Source organism: Platalea leucorodia (assembly GCF_965183815.1).
Source record: "Platalea leucorodia genome assembly, chromosome: 1".
NCBI classification, from domain to species: domain Eukaryota; kingdom Metazoa; phylum Chordata; class Aves; order Pelecaniformes; family Threskiornithidae; genus Platalea; species Platalea leucorodia.
Window position 1 is genome coordinate 146,511,417 of NC_138823.1, and position 19,836 is coordinate 146,531,252.

General features: G+C 38.9%; 2 protein-coding genes across 2 annotated transcripts in view; both read left to right on the forward strand.

Moving 5' to 3' along the window:
• The window catches only part of LOC309598757 (lymphocyte antigen 75-like), a gene marked incomplete at its 3' end in the record, with an annotated part of 72,105 nt that extends 58,791 nt beyond the window's left edge, over positions 1-13,314 (forward strand). Inside the window, exons 50-59 of the mRNA XM_082329632.1 lie at positions 884-998; positions 1,653-1,834; positions 2,501-2,603; positions 4,090-4,319; positions 6,284-6,449; positions 7,821-7,967; positions 9,057-9,173; positions 10,501-10,668; positions 12,481-12,510; positions 13,070-13,314. Coding sequence (XP_082185758.1) covers positions 884-998; positions 1,653-1,834; positions 2,501-2,603; positions 4,090-4,319; positions 6,284-6,449; positions 7,821-7,967; positions 9,057-9,173; positions 10,501-10,668; positions 12,481-12,510; positions 13,070-13,314 — 1,503 coding nt within the window. The remainder of the gene's footprint in view (positions 1-883; positions 999-1,652; positions 1,835-2,500; positions 2,604-4,089; positions 4,320-6,283; positions 6,450-7,820; positions 7,968-9,056; positions 9,174-10,500; positions 10,669-12,480; positions 12,511-13,069) is intronic.
• Positions 13,315-16,298: 2,984 nt separating this feature from the next.
• Positions 16,299-19,836, forward strand: part of LOC309594118 (macrophage mannose receptor 1-like) — a 32,708-nt gene continuing 29,170 nt past the window's right edge. Inside the window, exons 1-2 of the mRNA XM_082319416.1 lie at positions 16,299-16,432; positions 18,801-19,199. Coding sequence (XP_082175542.1) covers positions 16,363-16,432; positions 18,801-19,199 — 469 coding nt within the window. The 5' untranslated portion in view covers positions 16,299-16,362. The remainder of the gene's footprint in view (positions 16,433-18,800; positions 19,200-19,836) is intronic.

Sequence of the window (19,836 nt, forward strand, 5' to 3'; positions counted from 1 at the left end):
CATTATCCTTATCTGTAAGTGTAAGCCCCTTTTTCTGAGTAACACTGAGATGAAAAATGAATGGTCACACTTTTCATATGTAATCAGCTATCGCAACAACTCCTCTTGAGTAACACAAACAGCAATAGATGTCAAATCACATATAGAAAACAAGCAAGCATTGTTTTTTGCTAAGTTAAGCAAAAGTACACCTGGCCATATGAACTTAAAAAAAACAACCCACAAGGGAAAACCACAAATAAGTCCCCCAGTGCAATAAATAGGAAAAATTCAAAGGGCATAAAAAAGGACAAGCAGCATATGCCAGTTAAAAAACCATGTCTTCTGTCCCTCAGAACATACACAACCACAAAACCAAATTTTTACACTGGTATTCAGAAAGAATCCCCATGAGATACTAATACACAATACAAAAGAGTATTTCTTCCTGACGCTGTTTCACTCATGCTGAGTGCTCACACAAGTTCAGGCTTTAGCACTAAGTCTGTGGTATATACCTGAAAGAACTTGACCTGAGATGCCTGCCCCAAATTATGTTCCCAATCAGGAAATAGTTTCAGTCCCTCAAAAATTCTGCTTTTCAGTAATGTGACCCAAAATCTCTACCCATGCACCTTGGATATCTATTTAATTCCTCAAAAGCTTTTGCAGGTTGCCCACTCTTGCCCAGCACTAACCTTGGGCAGCCCACAGGTCTGTAAGTGCTGCATGCACATCGCTGTGATTAGCTGGGTCTCCTTGCTGGCTGAAAGTATTCACATTTCAGTAGATCCCCCATCTGCTGCTCTTTACATGCAGGGACTAGAACTGAATTAATCAAAACCGATGGTTTTAATACTCTTCAACACCTGAAATTTTGTCTAATCCTTTACTCTCCCCACAGTGTTATAAAATATTTGGATCCAGAGAAGAAGAGAGACTGACTTGGCACTCTGCGAGAAGTGCTTGTATAGAATTAGGGGGAAATTTGGCCTCTATACACAATGAGCAAGTGCAAGGTATGACATCTGAACCTTTTGGCGCTAAGTATGAAGCCAGCACACTTCACCTTCTAATGACAAGGCCGAACTAGCCTCCAGATCTAAATAGCATAACCTATGAAGGAAGACCTGGAGCTGCTTGATCCAGAGAGAAGACTGGAGTGAGATATTATGATACTTCCCATCTCTAGGCAAAAACGGCATGTGGAGGGAACAGAATAATCTGTTCCCCAGGGGCTTGGAAGATGGGATAAATAGTAATAGTTCATAGTAATAAAATGCCCACAGATGTTCAAGTTAGACAGTAAACAAACATGCATCAGAAATGACATATGTGCAGTTGATGCTACTTGGGGAAGACCGATTAATCCTTTTGAAGTCCCTTCTAGCCCTAATTTCTACAATATTTCCAGGAAGTCCGTATAATTTTTATCTAAAAAACTTTTCCTTTTTTTTCTTTTTTTTAACAAAACCAAACTGCTTCAGTTCAATTACCCATTATAATTTTTCTCTTTCACCATTAACTTATAGTCTAGCAATACTGAACTTGATATTTCCAATATTTTTAAAAGTTGATTGGTTGTTTTATTTGTAATTCAGTTTACACTGAATTTGAAGAAAGGCAACTACTTAGCTACTCTCTTTCTCTGATTTTTTCTTTTTCCTTAATAGCCTTCTTTACCTTCCACCTAAAGGATGTTGCCAATGAAACGTGGATTGGACTGAATGACATTAACAGTGAGGGTATATATCTTTGGACAGACGGAAGCTTTTTTGACTATTCCAAGTGGGCAAGACAATTCCCATTTAGAGATGAATACAAAAAAGTTGACTGGAAGTATATTACAATACAGGTAAACAAAAAAAAAAAAATCAGAAAATGTGTAACTTAGATAACATACTCAAGGTTAGAGTAACCAGCCTGACTTCTGTTTCAGCTAGGATCCTATATTTCTATGGCTTAAAGCAGAAGTCAACTGAATATTTCAGAGATCAAGTTTTTAAAGCTGTACGCAGAGAATAATAGGACTGTTTAGAGTCTACACTTATTGTCATTGTTTTGCAGAAGTCTAGAACTGCAGAAAAGGAGTCCTGTATTATAATTACTGCTAGAATTAATTAAAATTATTAGAACTATTAGATTTTACTGAAAATATTCAGTATTACTAGCTGGTATTTTTACTTTGGTTTATTGTTTCTTCTTGTACAGCATGAATCCAAATGAAAGTTCAAGAAATTCAGTACAGATTACCATAACTACACAGTAAAAATAGCTTTAGTGCACTCCAAGAAATTTTAATAAACTGACAAAAGTTCTTGCAGTAATCTGCCAAGGAAAGTACATTTGCTTAAGATATATAATATAATACGTTTAATTTCCAAGAAACAATAAATGAAAATAAGAGCCAGAAAATTAGAAAAGAAAGCTATTAACTTTGTCTCCTCAAACCTATTTCTATTATTTTGCCAGACATTTTGCACTTTATCAGCTATAACTTTCTTTTTCTGTTTTTCCCTAGACTGACTGTATTGCAATGACGAAAAGATCTGTAGATGAAGCAGGGTACTGGGAAAACACTGACTGCCAGCATAACAAAAGCTATATTTGCCAGATGGACAGCAGTAAGTTTTATTTTTCACCTTCTTTGTCGGAAGATATTTACTGAACAATCCGACCGTGTGAGTCCTCAGTTGTAACTGCCCAGCTGTGCCTGTAGCAGCCAGGGTGAGGGAAGCAGAGCTACTTTCCCAGCTCAGGAATTCCAGACACAAAACCCACTCTGGGATAAGGATTATAAAAAAGTTTTGGCTTTACGGCCTCTCCCCTACCAGCATACCCACCAACACTCACAGAGGCTGACTTCACCCACCCTGCAGGCATCTACACTTAAATCAGTTGCTTGAACATGGAGAGTAGTCACTTTGAAGGCAGGATTCACCTGCCTCATCCTGAGGCAAATGCTCAACACAGGTTAGAAGAGCTATGCCTTCAAAATGCCTTTTTCCTCTATTGACAGGAAAGTTTAGCCAACTAGCACAGGTATAGGTATCTGAATCAGGTTATTTTGAAAATGCAAATACAAAGCATAAAGACAAATCCATGAGTGACCTCCACCATAGGTATCTTAGTTAGCTAGACAATACACTAAAAGCAGCTTTCCCACCCTCACCCCCAGACATAACCCCTCCCCCCCCCCCCAAAACCCCTCACGCATACTCCACTGGGGAGTTAACTGAGGTCAGTTAAACTGGTTATTTTGCTTGTCAGTCTCTAGCAATGCTTTTATATCACAAGACCAGCAATAATCAGAAGGGCAAAAGTTCTAGTTTTCTTCGTGTGTCCTCAGGGTAGGAGACACATCCGGAGCACAGCTACACTGCAGAGTCTGCAGGAATAGAAACAGGGAACTGCTGAGCAGCAAGCAAGAATACAGGAAGGCGCCACAGCTGGGCCAGCTGCTTCACAGCTGTGTCCCGTGCAAGTGCAGAAAGCTGCACGAGGGCGTCACTAGCAAGAACAATTGCCAGGGTGTTCCTGACACGAAGGCAGTTCTTTTTGCTGTCCCCATCACTAGCTCTAGGTCTTTGTCTTCTACTTCCACATATATCATTTAAGGTACAACTACAGTTTCCTTTCTCTCTTGATCCTACATGGGAAAGAAGCAGCAGCAGAGCTGCAAACTTGGCTTAGAATGAAATCCACCCCTATTTTGAGACTAAAGTGGTGTGGAGATCCTGCATCGTGCTTGTGCTTGAGAGGAATTTCACCTGCACTGTGGGAGGGGAACCTAGAGAGCTCTGGGGGGAGGATCACTGCGTGACCAGTATTCACATCCTTTCATCTGGTGCAGCGTATGTCTATAGATACACAGAGATCGTCCTCTGCCTCTTCCTAATCCCTGAATACACTATTTACACTATAGTTACAAATAATTCCAAGTTACCGTTAAAAGAGATCTCCTGTGCTTCAAATAAGAAATGCTTTTACTTGCTGCTTGTGCTGCCAGACTATATTCATCTGTACTCAAAAGTAATACTGCTATTCAGGTAGCTAGTAATTTTCACTGTTTTCTCCCCTTCCTCTGGAATTTGTACCTCTTTCCTACAGAGCCTGAACTGTTTCATTCCACAAGTGCTCCAGATTCTGATTTCATCCATTATGGTAACAGCAGCTATTTAATCATTCCTTCTAAAATGAATTGGGAAGAAGCAAGAAAAGCCTGCAAGGAGAAATCTTCGGAGCTTGCCAGCGTTTTTGATTATTACAGTAATATATTCCTACTGCTGCAGGCAGCGCAGTATGGAGAGCCCTTATGGATTGGACTCAACAGCAATGTGGTAAGACTAATAAATTGATAGGTGGTGTGGTTAAATGCTGTGATTGGATCGCTAGCAGCAGGGAGAATTGTAGCAGGAACAGATTTAGGAATGTAGGACTGGTGGACAGCGCTCTTTTTAACTTCATCCATCTTAAATCATTAAACTCCATCTTAGGCAATGGAGAAGGATTGGAACCTCTGACAGGCTTCTTTTTACTAACTCTATGGGAATCTTAGACACTTAGGTCAAACTGCCTGGCTAAATTTAGATGGTCATTTTTAGGAGAGTTGAATTCTACTCAAAGGGACCAACAGGGTCATTAAGGCTAGTGCCTTGTGCTCATTGGCAGCTGTAGCTTTTTCATTACTTTTTGGTTCAGAAGGGTTCACAGGACATACCATGTGCTTCTGAATGCCCTCCTTGTTATGCCTGCTAAGTCCCAAAGATTAAAAGCAGTAAAAGCTATACTGTACCAGAAGAAGTGAATACGGAGATCCAGGTCCACCACTGTGTAACACTCGAGTGAGCATCTGTCTTACTAGCTCTGTGACTGAGTGCCAAAATGAGCTCCAGCTTCCCTAGTGAATATGCAGTTGCTCAATGCACTTAACTCTCATGTTTCTATTGCATTGTTCTTTGAGCTGTCTAAACTACCTTGATAACAAAAAAGAGCTTTTTCATCAGTAATAATTTTCTTAACTAGTGATTGTTTTCACTAATTGTGATTCCACACTGATCTATAACATAGAAAAACATGTCTGAAATTCAGTATCTCTAGGGAGAACTTAAAATAAATGTTGTGTAAAAATAGCATTTCTGATTATACAATGCAGCAGCACTCTGATAAAGCCTCTTAGAAGGCTACATTGTCTGAGACAATTAACTTGTTGCTGAACAATACGTATTTCCATGATGCTAACAGTGCTTCTCCCTACCAGACAAAATGCTTGGTCTTAGAATATATAAGTGATTGGTAATCACCAACCTTGACATGAGTCCTCCCACTCGCACAAGTCCACAGGACATCTCTATCCAAAACAAAATAACAGTGTTTAAGTCCAGTTGATATAAAATTTGGTTGTTTTTACAGTCATAGAAACATGGTTTAGAAAGCAGTTAAGATTCCATTACAATCAAGTTTGGATCACCAGGCATGTTCTTCTGGTCCTTATAAATATAAATGAGCCATCCCTGCTGTTGCAGAGTGAAGCTTTGTGGTTCCTCCTGTTCCCCAGGCAGCAATCTTGCCCTGATGGTGCCGAGCTCAGGAGGGGCTTGTGTACCTGGCCTCTTGACACACCTAGACATTAGAGTGGGATCACATTTTATCCCTTAGTTCTTAATGTCAGCAGTATACTGTCTGGGTCTGTTCTCTTTTCCTTGTAATTCTTCTGATTCTTTCTGGGGGAAAAAAAAGGGCAGGGGGTGGGGGGGAAGACTAAACAAAGACTTAACACTCCCTGCTGCTGTGTATTTATCTTTTGCTCCTAACAAACTAACAATTTTCTCAGATTTTTTTCATAGTGATAGCTGCAGTTTACTCCTGAATGTTTCTCCTCAAAACTGTACTTGAGCTTAGAGTCCTTGTTTAACAGCCAACTCTGAGACTCACTTCCACCTGAGCTTTCCACGGGTTTCATGTTCCTGTGGTCACGTTGCTCTTCACGCTGACCTGACTCTTCTGGGACAGTGATTCCACCTCACAATGTTGCCTGACAAGGGACTGAGCACCAGCAGCACCTGGGAAGCACCATTTAGCCTTCAAAACACCTTCATGGGCTTTTTCAGCATGGGAGGCATACTGCTGTCTTACTTTTACATTGCTGAGTCCTGATTCAATTAATATTTTAACAGTCCTAGCACAGATATACAAACTGAGCTCTATATATCACTGTGAAAATGTGCACTTGTATAAATCCACTTACCTGAAATATCAGATGAGAGTGTAGAAAAATTATGTCAAATGTCTGTTTCAATTTTAGAGTTATGGCTATTACAGATGGGCTGATAAAAAGAAAATAACTTTTTCTAAGTGGTACTACGGAGAACCAAAACACAAAATAGCCTGTGTCTACCTAGAGCTCCACGGGACCTGGAAAACAGCACCTTGTAATGAAAAACATTTTCCTGTCTGCAAAAAATCTGAGGGTAAGCTATGGTGATTACTTTTGGTTTTATGGCAGAAACCTTGCTCAATCTGCTTCGACTGAAATAAAAATTTCTAAGTATATATTAAGGAATAATAAGCCTGAGTATGTAATGTCAATACCTTTATTTTGCATGAACAATGTTTTATTTTGATGGAGTTGTCATTCACCAGCCAAGATACTGCCATTTTACTGGACTGGGGTGATAACTGCCATAGGAGTTATCCTTCGTCGCAGGCAGACAGAACATAGACATTGTGGGAGTACTAAACATTTCACTTCGAGTCTAGAATGTGAGACTTTTTGCTGACAGGAGTTTTGTGGGATGGATTGTAATCTATAAAGTCCACTGAATATAAAATAAGTTTCGTTCCTTCAACATAAGCAGCGTTCATACACTGGTTACGGCTTCACTCTTATTAGATTCTAAAAACTGGGGAAAGGAGGAAAAGTTGTATCTGGGAAAAAAAAGAGTCTGTTATTAGCCCAAACAAAAGTTCATACTTCATAGTGATCCTATGGGTGTCACTGAGGAATACTACAAATTAAAAGCTACAGGCAAACCTTAGGATGGGACTGAACCTCTTTGCTTTCTCATTTGTATTACAGCAACTGCTGTTAGCTCTAGTGACATGGAGTTAATGGAAATCCTGAGTTTCTTTTGATCTGTTCTTGTGTAGTTTTTCTTTAATTTCTTTTCCAGACCGTGCTCTGAACTTCATATCTATTCATTTGCAACTTTCATCTTAAAAACGCATGTAGTAACTGACAGCGTTATTGTTTCATTCCATAATGTCATTGCTCACAGGAAAATGAGGGGCTACTACATAAATATTCAATGAGCTTCAGATTATTCTATGCATTGTCAGAGTAAAAGCTGTTCAGAAATTTTATGTAAGGACTATTATCTTGAGGAAAATATTAAATGGGAAATTTCCACAGTAAACTACAATGTAGGTGATATTTCATTTAGAATCAAATTCTTATTTGAACCTCTTGAGGGTTTGAGAGTTTTCTGGCTTTTCTTTTCCTGCTTTTTACTGCATCTTTGATTTATACAAATTTGTTGGTTATAACAAAATAAGCTAGAACCAAAAACCCCTAAACACTCAAATATCCTTGAGACAGTCCAAGCTTGATTTAGTTGGTAACAGAGAAAAGCACTGGCTCACACTGAATCATTCAGCTGTGACTGAGCAGTTCTGCTCCTCATTGTCAGTCTTGACATAGTCACTGGTAATTCTAGCACTGTGTGCCAAAGAATATTTTAAGTACCTTTAAGAAAGGTTGTTTTTTTTTAAACTGGATTTCATATCTGAAGAACTGCAATCCCTACTGAATGAAAGCCTCCATAATATCTCATTTCTTCTAGGCATACTTCCTTCTGATCCCCCACAGGATATTGGAAAATGTCCTGAATCTGATCACATATCTTGGATTCCTTTCCGAAGCCACTGCTATAACTTCAATGCCAATGAAATGAGCTGGGCTCAGTCTGTGACTCACTGTGTTCAATCAGGTGATTATTATTTTTGCCCAAAGACAAGATTTCAATCTTGATGTTAAACAAAAAGATCACTTTAAAAAAGTCTTGAAAACTAATGCTGCAAAATCTGCACATATTAAAAAAGGAAATCAATGTCTCATTTATTTTTCACCGTTGATGCTGTTTGCTTTTCAGTTATGTTGAAATGAAGGTGATCAATTTTCCTTGGTTTTTTTTCCAGCTGTGCTTGTTTCCTGTTATATTTCTCCATTCACAAAATTTCTCTTTTTAGTAAGATTTTAAAATGGATTAACTTCTTTCTCGCCTTATTCCTTCTTTTCTGTATCTCTCCCTACAGAAGAGCAAAAGTAAATATCATAATAACAATCACTTATTTTTAACTCGGGGTGCGTGATCTGAAAGGAGTTGCATGTACTGCCTGAAAGTCCTTGCTCTACCAGCAGGGCTCCCTGGGAGCCTGCAGAGCCCGGGGAGGGCAAATGCTTTCCTCCCTCATCTTGGCGGCATCTGGTCCTGGCCAAGACCATGAGCTGCTCCTTGGCCCTCTTCCACCTATGCTGCTGAATCATCAGCTACCTCATCCATGCTTTGGGAGGCTGTGAAAGAGAAAGGGAAGCACTCTGTCGCCCAAAAGAAATGGGCCCCTTTGTTTCATATGTTTTTAGATCCTCTTAGCCCTCTTACTCCACCACCATTGCCAGAAAAATTAATACTTCAGTTTGAATTTCAAATTTGTTTGCTGCACAGTATTACATGCTACATAATACTCTGTCAAACCATGAAGAACAAATAAATCATCATCTGTAATACCTATGAAAAATGCTATCCAATCACTTGAAAATAATGTGCAGTTTGCCTGGTGTTTAAAAATCATCATCTTCACTGTGCTTTCATATCTTTCATTTCTGATGACACCGCTCACAGTCTGTGCTGTTCCCCTACAGCTGAATGCTACTCCCTGGTCTCTATATAAATCCTTGCTTACTCCCTACCAGCAGGAGAGGTTGTATTATTAACTTTATCCTATATCAAAGGCTGTAACTACCACTGACTTCTATGGCAGAGAATACCTCCAATCATCTTCTGTTGGTTTTCTTATAGGTGGTATGTTGACTTCTGTAGAAGATCCAGCTGAATCAAACTTTTTAGCAGAGCATGCAGACTTATACACAAGCAAGACAAGTGGCTTTTGGATAGGAATATACAGAAATGTAAATGGTAACTATTTTAACTTCTATAAATAATCACAAATAGACTTCATTAAATGGACAGAAATATGAATAAGATACATTGTTGTTTTTAAGGAACTAATTGAAGTACAATAGAAGCTAGTTAAAAACAAAAAGATAGCTTGATAGCATATAACCTAAAAATTCTTGGAAGTTGATGGTTTTATCCAATAGGTATGAAAGGCTGTAGAAGAGAAATCTGCTTGGCTTCAGTTATGGGTCTTGGATATTGCATGGGTCCACCAAAGGGATGCCACCATTGGCTGCCTCAATTAAAATATCTTGTCTATATCTGGTTCAGTAGCAAAGATGTGGAGAGGTGGTAAGAATATCTCTTGAGAGGCACAACACAGAAGATACTGTTCTTTAAGAAAGTGAGATATAACGTGTAATTTCAGCTGTTCGTACCTGAGGCAATCATGGGCCTCATTTCTAAATTTGAACAATCCAGGAACTGCTGTAACCGATGATAATGTTGCACAGCTGCTTACGGTTGCAGTGGCACCAAGGACCTTCACAGAGGACCACAGCCAATGACATGTATCCGACCCTCCGACCTCAGCCCTCCCTGAGGACATGTCTCCTATTCCTGGTCTGTGAGAAAGCCTTTCCCACCCTGTTTGCTTTGTGCCCCGGTGGGGAACATGTCCCGGCTGGCTCTCATCTTCTCACGGCTGGGGAGAACCCACGTGGGAGTTGCGGGTGTCTGGCTTGAGCCCACAGCATCGAGCTTCTCTGTATCTCTGTATGAAGAAAATTAGACTGCTGGCTACCAGAAAAAGAGTGCGGTGGAAAACATGCACTAGTGTCAATCTACAATCAGTCAGAAAGGATTTTTTTTTTTAGATTAATTTTAACTGATTGTTACATCAAAATTTTTGTTTCAGTTTATGCAAAAATGTTTTAATTTTATCTAAGCATATGTTTAAGTGTTACAGTAAAAGTTGCTTGATTTTCAATGATTGCTGCTGAAATAATAATTTAGAAATTAAAAAAAAAAAAAAAGCCTAGCTTTATTTTTTTTAAGTTTGAGACTTCAGTACCCTAGACAAAAATATGGGGATATGTAAATTAAAACTAAGTTATGATTGGCAAATCTGCAAATTATACTTTGGAAAAGCAATTATATTGTTTTTAAGAAGAGAATCAAAGAAATAAAATGCATTAGAAAATAACCACAGATGGTATTTTTGAAGAAAGTAGTATTGCTGTATTAGGCTGAGTAAAGTAATGATATTAATATTACTATTCACTAATATTAGTGAAGATTTTTGATATGGAACTATTAGTATTACTACTAACATTTGTAACATTAGGGCAGATGCTCTGGCAAGACAACAGTGCCTTAGACTTTGTCAACTGGGGTGAAGGACAGCCCTCGGAGGACAAGCTTGATTACTGCGTGGAGTTGTCTGCGTTCTCCGGCTACTGGAGTATCCTTCCTTGCTCTTCCCAAAAGGGTTTTATTTGTAAGAAACCAAAGAGTAAGTGACTTCTTTAATATTTGCTCTTGATGTTTATAGATTTATTTCAGCAGTAATAGCACAATATGATCATTACAAAAGACCGACATAAAACGCTGTATTTACAGTCTTCCTTATCACCTGTTTCAGCCTTCAGACAAAAATAATAAGAAAATATAGACTAATCTTTTTTTTATCTGGCCTGTTCATGTTTTATTGCTTCATAGCTTCAGATTTTCTTGCATTCTGTGATGAATATTCAATTAATAACTAGAGATTATCAATATTTTCTGGAAAATTTTTAAATTCCTTTGTTGTTTTGCTCCCATCCAACATACACATATATTTTCCTGCTAACATTCATATTCACTTTCTATGGAACAAGGGTTGCATCAATAATTTGCTTTTCTTCCTCTTGCTGTACTAAGACACATGCTGTTCCAGTAAGAGATGGATGAAGCAATTCCATTTAAATAATAACAGAACGGAAGCATGATCCGGAGCGTGTATAGTGACCTTTGAAAATCGTAGAAGTGTTTTGGTTAGCATTTTTTTTTTTCTAATATTGTGTTTTGTGTAACTGAGCACCATCTGCTTTGGTCAGGAAGCAGAAATATCAGAATATCGTGAGCCAAGCAGCCATGTGGTATTTTGCAGTTTAACTGTTAATTCTGCAAAAAAAGTACTATTTCCTGCTCTGTTTCACAACCCCGAGGTTTGGGATGTTTCTGAGGTTCTGTCCTTTCCCCTCCCAGAGCAAAGCTGCAGCTGGCGGGGAAAGCAGCCATACACATTCATAGCAGCATCAGAGCATTTTCTGAAAAGGAAAATTCTTCGTTTAGGGCAACTCCTAAATTTCTTTGGGTAGTCAGAGCAATAGACACTACAGAAAGCTAATTTTTTGTTACCAGATCTATCAGGAAGCAGAAACTCCGTGTCAACACATACTTTATTTGGTGGGTTCAACTGTGAGTGGCCCCTACATGCAATGCCAAAGCACAGAGAGCATTCCCTGACACCAGGTTCTCCAGCAGAAAGGGGTTTCAGCACAAGCAAATATTACATTACAGTGAGCTCTGCATCCTTCCAAGGGGTGATTTAACAGTTGCATTTCCTTTCTGCTTGCAAACATGCTGGAGCTTAATGCATTGCTGTGCTTCTGCTGCAGCAGCCCGGCTCCTGGTGCTTTGTACACTGGAACGCGCACCCCAACTCTCCCTGCAGCTCCCGCTGCCCATGGGGAAGATCTGCTCTTGCACTGGCCACCATCCAGCTCGCACCCAGCGCGCCGAGAAATATCTTGCAGATGGCGCCCTCTTTGCACGGCCGGGATAAACTGCATAAGAAAGCTCGAGCTTATGAATGTAATTATAGATGCAAATGAATTACGGTAAATTAAAATCTGCTGGGTCTCAAAGGAATTGTTTGCAGTACAGGAAAACTGTCAAATATGCTCAGCATTCGATCAAGTTGTTCCCAGTCTCTGCAGGCATGCAGACCCAGTGACGAGGGCAAGATTTATTAACCAGGGGAGAAGGGAGAGTCCATCTAAAACAGTCAGAAACTACCTGTGCTTGGAGATTCTTCGGTTATTAAAAAAGAAGCAAGAAGAGGGCTTTAATATGCAACACACTGCAGTTTTATTACAGTGAATATAAGGTTAAAAAAATCAAGCACACCTTTTCATCTCTGTTAATTTAGCAAATGTGTTTCTAGAAGTGATGAGGTAACCCTGATGTGCAGGTTACCAGACCTTTTCCTAACACAAAACTGTCAGGATGAAAATGTGACCTTTTTAGATTTTGACTAAACATTTGTCTTTACCTTTGACAGCCGTTCTTAAAGCAGCTGCAAACATGGAAGGTAGGATTGATTTTTCCTTTCCAACGGTTTCAAAGAGACATGAAAAGAAATACTTGGGTTTTTTTATGAATCGGTATTTATTATTTATTTGTCTTTTATATATTTATTTGTATGAGCTTAATTTACTTAGTTGCCATTCATTCGCAGCATAATTTAGCAGTACCTATGAGACACATAGGGCACCCCAGGGTAACTAAATGCTTTGATAAACTCATCACCCCCTCTTTGCTCCTTCTTTTGCACGCTAAGATCTATGAGGGGGACTGACACAGAGATGTTATGATAGATTTTTAATAAAACATCCTAAAAAACCCCGTACAATAATATCTACACCTTAATTATCATAGCTTCTTTGCCCACCCTCCTATCCTTGCCCCAAGAGAACAGTGGAAGAAGGCCAGGAGATGTTGAAGTTACATTCCATTTCCTTCATAAATGTGGGTTGCTGATTAACAACCTGGTAATTAAGGGGGAAATCAAACCAATAGTTTTCAGTATTCTTCATATTTATTTATGGCTACAGTACACCCACTTCTATTTGCTTTGTGTTTATTTACAGATGCCAAAAAGGACAAAGCACATGGTCACATGAATATGCGGATGCTACTTACTCTGGTCCTCATCATTTTATTAGGGATGGGTTTCATGATTTATTTCTTATTCAAGATCAAAACTCAAAGTGAGACGCAAAGAGAAGTGAGGCAGCAAAACACACTGCTAGAATACAGCCGTGTCCTAACTAGAAAGGACGATGAAAATGATTCTACCAACGACAATGAAAAAAATGAACACAGCATCGTCTAATGGAATAACACAGCCAAACTATATGGTTAAGCTTAAAAAAAAAATCTAGCTGGAACAAAGGAAATCTTAGTGAAAATTACATGCATCTAACAAACAGACACTATGAACTAAAATTAGCAATTATTCCTTTGGTATGGATTAGAGCTATTGCTCTGTGCTCTTCAAGAAATACTCTCAGGACTAAGACTCAGTACTGTATAAAATGGCTTATTAAACAAGTATGACAAATAGCAGAACTACTGTGAATTTAGATTTAAAAGTTATAGATTAATGCCCTAGCGTTCTCTCTTTTTAGAGATATGTGGCAGCATCACGTAGTGAGTCAAGTGCAGCCATATAGTGTGCACCCTCTTTGCAGAGGACTCAGACCCAAAGCCTGCACTTCGAGAATATATCTCACCACAGCATACTGAAGAACGCCTACTGTTATTGAAGTAAAATGGTGTTTGGAATAAACAGAGATTTACAGGATTTTTTTTTTCCCATTATTGCACCTGTTTCACACTCTCTGCACAAGTATCTTCCTTGCCATAGTATTATAAGTGAAACGCGAATACTTGTCCTACATTCATGGCTTCAGCTTGGATTTTGCAAAACAAGTAAATCTTTGCAAACACTCAGACATATTCTATGACTTTGAATGGTTTGTATCAGTTATGAATATGAGACTATATCAGTAAAGGATCTATAGCTTACATAATAATACTTCAGTGTTGTTTAATTAGCATGCAGAGATGTTATATGGTTTGGTGATCTAATGAGTCATTTACCTTAAGAGAGGGGCTAACAGGAGGAAACACAGAAACGTGAACAAGGCATATGACTGAAAAGAAATATAAATAGACTATAAAATAAAGTGGATACCAAATAGAGCTGGAAGAATCCATTCCTGTTTCTATTTCACTTGATTGCTGATTTTAAGATGCCTTCTAAGCGCCCCTTCTGAGGGCCATGAAGATGATCAGGGGGCTGGAGCACCTCCCCGATGAGGACAAGCTGAGACAGTTGGGGTTGTTCAGCCTGGAGAAGAGAAGGATCTAGGGAGACCTTATAGCAGCTCTCCAGTACCTGAAGGGGGCCTACAAGAAAGCTGGAGAGGGACTTTTTACAAGGGCATGTAGTGACAAGACAAGGGGTAATGGTTATAAACGGAAAGAGGGTAGATTTAGATTAGATATAAAGAAGAAATTCATCACCATGAGGGTGGTGAGTCACTGGAACAGGTTGCCCAGGGAAGTTGTGGATGCCCCATCCCTGGAAGTGTTCAAGGCCACGTTGGATGGGGCTTTGATCAACCTGGTCTAGTGGAAGGTGTCCCTGCCCATGGCAGGGGGGTTGTAACTAGGTGATCTTTAAGGTCCCTTCCAACCCAAACCATTCTATGATTCTATGATTCTTTTACTATCCTCCAGCTCTCTGACAAATGGACTGATGACTGGGCACTGTATCCATGCTACAGGCCAGTAAGGCAGTGGGGCACACCACAGTGTCTTGGTAGTGAAATGCTTTAGCAGTCTCCTGTGCTGTTTAAGTTTTTTATGAATTCTATGTTGTCTATGACAGACTGAAGAAAAAAAAAAGAAAAAGATCTCAAGGATCTCTGGGAAAAACAGACCCTTAGAAAGTGCATAAGAGCTGTATAGAAGAGGTCATTGCGAAGGAGAGATTCACATGACACTGGATTGCTCATTTGTAGATACTGCAGTCAAACAAAACATATTGCAGAGGATAAGGAATGAAGGGCATTCTGTACTCAGACTATTTTTGCTGACAGCCGCCTTGATCTTACACCTTTTTTTTCCTTCAAGCAAGTTACAGCACATGCCTGTTTCTCTTTTTTGTAAATACTGACACTGAATTGGATTCAGTGCTATTTGATGACTAATGATAAAGGGAAGGCAAATGAAAAGAGTAAACAGATGAAAAAAACCCAACCCCAAAATAATACCATTATTTATAATTTTGATATTTTGATAGTTGATATTGGTAACACAGCTCTGAAGACCTGATACTCTGTAAATGGGTTTCTTCTGTCACATTAAGTGACGTTTTGCCCTTGCAGAATATATTGTGAAATTTGTCCTCATAATAAAGCCATGAAAAATGAGAGAAAATTCTAAGGGCAATTTTGGCTGAATATCTTTCTTCCTTTTCCTTCAAAACAAGTAAGGGATTTTGCATCATGGCTGAAGTTGATTTCCACTTAATAAAAGGCTACAGCTCATTTGTAATGTTTGAGAATATTCCTCTTTGCTTGTCTCATTTACACCTGGTACAAAGAAAGAATTATTAAGTATTAAAATTCATTTGTACTTTATGGATTAAATGATTTTGAAAGGCAATTTTGTTGTCAAAATCACTGGTTAACAAAGATTTGTAAAGATTTAGCTAATTTGTATTGGTTCTACTGAGATAAATTCACATGAAATAACAGCACAGTAGTTTCGCCAGTTGATAAATCAGAGAAGATAAAAGCCAGGTGTATACACAGTGCCCAGTTTGTCAAGCTACCAAGTAAAATTAAATTGTCCTGTCTGGGTTAATTTTTCACACTGAAATAGTCAACATTGCCTGGTGCATCAAATTAAATGAATACATCTTTTGTAGCAGTGAAGACCTATCTGGTCAAGAAATTTGCATCTATTTTTTTCTGAGTTTCCCAGGTCTGTATGTATGAGATTTAAAGTGCATCCATTTAAAGTGCACTCCCTGCTTCTTTGTCTTTGAGGGTCAGGACTTTATAATCCCAGAGCAGAACCAAGAAAGTTAAAAATAATTCAGTGGAATGATGTTGAACTGTTCAAACTTTGCCACTTGCATTCAAATGGAAAGAAACTTCACTTCCAGATGCAAAGTTTGAATTTTTTAATTATTTATAGATTTCAAAATACCACATGTGACAGGATATTTCCTTATTTAGAGCACAGAGTTTTCTCTTTCAACTAAAACTCTCCAAAACTGAGAAGGAGCCAGCGCCAACTGGTTCCTTAAGGACTTCTACTGCAGCAATTAATTTCAGCTCATCGCTTTGTGAATAAGAAGAAAGAAATGAAACACTTGACTTTTTCTACAGTCTTAGTTTTCCTGTCTTTGGTTCACACTGCTTTTCAGACACTCGGTGAGTCTTTGTTTTTTATCCCCTGCAAAAGTGGATGTGAAAGTGGGCATTTTTGTTGTCTTGCTTGTTTCTCAGGCTCTTTAAGATTTTCACACAGCTTGACTGCCCTGCATTTCATAGTCATCCTAACTGGAGTGGTCCACAGAAGTTTAAAAAAGATGCAAATACAGAGATGTTGGTTCACTTTTAAAGAGAAAGGAAGAGTCAAGATGCGGTAAAGCTGGGAATCAGAAGTCAGGACAGAGCCATGTATGCGGATAGATTTCCTTTTGGATATAACTTAATTATTGGTTATGTGTGCTCTGTGAAGTAGATGGACTTCACAGTGTGCTCCACAGTCCTTGTTTGTATATGTGACTGAGTTATGAAAAATGAAAAAGAGAAAGGAATTAAAGAGGGTGCTCTATATCTATGTCCTAGCCTTAGGATGAGGTTGTGTGGGATGAGATGGAGCTTGTGGATTGATGTGAGACGTAATGCTGTGGCTGAGCAGATGCCAGTGAAAAAAATATTTAAAAGATCAGAGTCAAGAACAGGCCTGGAATAACCACTACAGCTATCAGAGAAAGGATGAGAGGCATAGTTAAGGCTCAGAAGCTGACCAAGGACAGATCACAGCTCCCTTTTGATGTAAGGATGGCGATAAGGTTCAAGGACATTTTTCCCTTATCCTTCAGTTCATTAGATTTGTGGAGGAGTGGGGTACAAATCACAGCTTCTGAAAGCAGACACTGTGCCGTGTGAGCTGTGCCAGCACTAGCCTGTGCAAAAAGGGGGTCTCCCCTCTGCTCTCTGAGCTGGGACCCAAACCCACATCATAGCCCAAGCATGAACCTCACAGTTTCCAGCAAGAACTCCTATTATTAGACCCAAAAATACTATGAGGGGCAATAGCTGAAACTTAGCACTTTAGTTAACAGTAAGAAACTACACAAAGCACTTTAGTTAGCAGTAAGAAACAAAAGATTTAATAAGATTTGAAACTTTCTGTCTAAATGGACAAGAAAAGAAGAAACTAGGTCTTAGTTCCAAATTTACATCTAAAGAAGTGAAACTTCCATAGATTACTAAGCTGGTCAAAGTAATACAGGGCCTTCTTGGGAGAGTTCAAGCATTAAATACAAATACCCTAACAAAAACTATTCTTCCTGTCATAGCTTCCCAGAATTTCCCAACACTTTCTGCTCTGTTCACTACTCAACATTGGCTGTGCCCTAACATCCTACCCTTGTCCTACAAATTTACTTTAGTGTTTGGAAGGGTATTTCACGGTCCCTTATGTGGTTATTCTCTCAGATGGATACAGGGGTGATGCTACATCTCTGTTTCCAGGTGGGGATTTGAGGCACAGAGAACTGAAGGGCAAAGCCTTGCCCTCCTGTCCCATAGGTCCTAGAATATTCCCTGTAGTCTAAATTTCACTCCCTCATGACCCAAAGCCAGTGGGAGCTGTATGCTACTTGACATTTTGTAAAGCAGGCAGCTGTGTTCACAGACCGATGCCCACCACTGAATGACCTGCTTTACAGGTACAACTGCAGTACTGGGCAGCCCTTCCCAGCAGGGCCTGCTGGTCTTGATGGATTACTAAATTAAACTACCTATAATCCTTTGGGAGTGTTAGCTAGCTTGTTTAGCATTCACATATTGTCTTTCCATAACAATGCATGGGCACACACCTATAGTATTTTTACCTCTATACACTGCCTGGTGTTGCTTCCTGTGAGCATGTTTGTGATTTGATTGTGTGAATTATGTTGACTTCTTATGATAGACGTACTAATGAGAGGATACGGGAACAAGGCAAGATAACAAGTCAGTGTTCCACAGTTTTTCATCCTAAAAAAAACCCCCAAACCATAACAGAACATGCCAGTTACAGAAGGAACAAGAGTCACAGAAGGCTCACTCACTAACTGTATTAAGCACAAATGCAGCCCCGTGGAGATGTATGTAACACGACCAAATCTATAGTGCACGAAGTGATGGCAAACGTGCAAATCTTCAGTAAAGTCTCTTTTGGAAATCTTGAAAGAAATGTGTATTTCAGGAGGGAATTAGAAAAATAAAATCCACTATACTCATAAAAATTCCATTATAGTGATGATATTTTTGAAGCTGTCATAATGTATTTTATGTGCTCTTGTTCCTCTGTATTATATTTATATGAGCTGCACTTATTTTTCCTTCTGAGAAGGAAATAAAAGTCTTGAAAATGCTGTTTGATCTTTGCAAAAGTGACTCAGATTTACAGTCTCCTGACATGAGTCAGATCAGCAAAGAATCAACAGCACATCTCTTCCCTCACAAGCTCCCCTCACCAGATGCTCATCATAAATACATTAATTCTGATTATTTTGTTTTGCAGACAATGAAATATTTTTAATATACAATGAGGATACTAAGCTCTGTTTAATTGCTCAGAGTTCTCATGCAGTCACAACAGCTGCTTGCAACAAAAACACTGAATTACAAAAATTCAGGTGGGTGTCTGATCACCAGATGATGAGCGTGGCATTTGCACAATGTTTGGGAGTGCCCTACAAGCAAAACCAGGCTAAAATGTCTTTGTACCCCTGCAACAAGAAAAGTGAATTCCAGAAATGGGAGTGCAGAAATACAACCTTGGCAATCCAGGGGGAAGATTTATTTCTCAGTGCTGGCAAAAGAAAAGGAGACAATATCGTGCTGAACACAGGATCAGCGACAATGAATAAATGGAAGATCTATGGAACCATGGATGATTTGTGTTCTAAAGGCCATGAAGGTAAAGTTTAAAGGTTAATCTTGATGGTGTCTTGAACCCACTCAGAAAGGTTCTTTTGATTTCTGCTCCTCTTAGTCTAACGTCAGCTGTTCCATCTCAGGCAATGGTGGCCTGCAGGACAATTCATTCACATACTCAGGCCCATGTTCCTCCATCCTGGAGACGTACAGGTGCTTTGCTTCAGAGAGAATGTAGTATGTGCAAAATGTACATTTTCTTTTCTTTACTTTTAAAGCAAAATGTGGATGTAGGCTATTTTTAATTGTTAGCTGTAATCAAAAAGTGCTTTATTTAACTGTATACTAGTACTAGTGAAATTGTATTAAGATTGTTGGATGAAAGGCAAAAATCTTTAATAGTCCTATAGTAAATATAAGGAAATAATTCCATGCATACCACCATTCAGTTCCTCTACAAGATTTCAGGTGACAAAGAATCCCACAACATTTAGCAGTTAAATCAATGATTTATTTGTAGTGAATGATGGGAAGTTAAGCTACATGAAAAAAAAAAAAAAAATGCTATATTTAGAAAATTATTTTTAAATACGTGAGACAAAAATCACTACAGTTTTTCCATAGTTCTTGACTACAATATGAAACTACTCTATATTTCCAGCCATTACAGCTGGCAATAT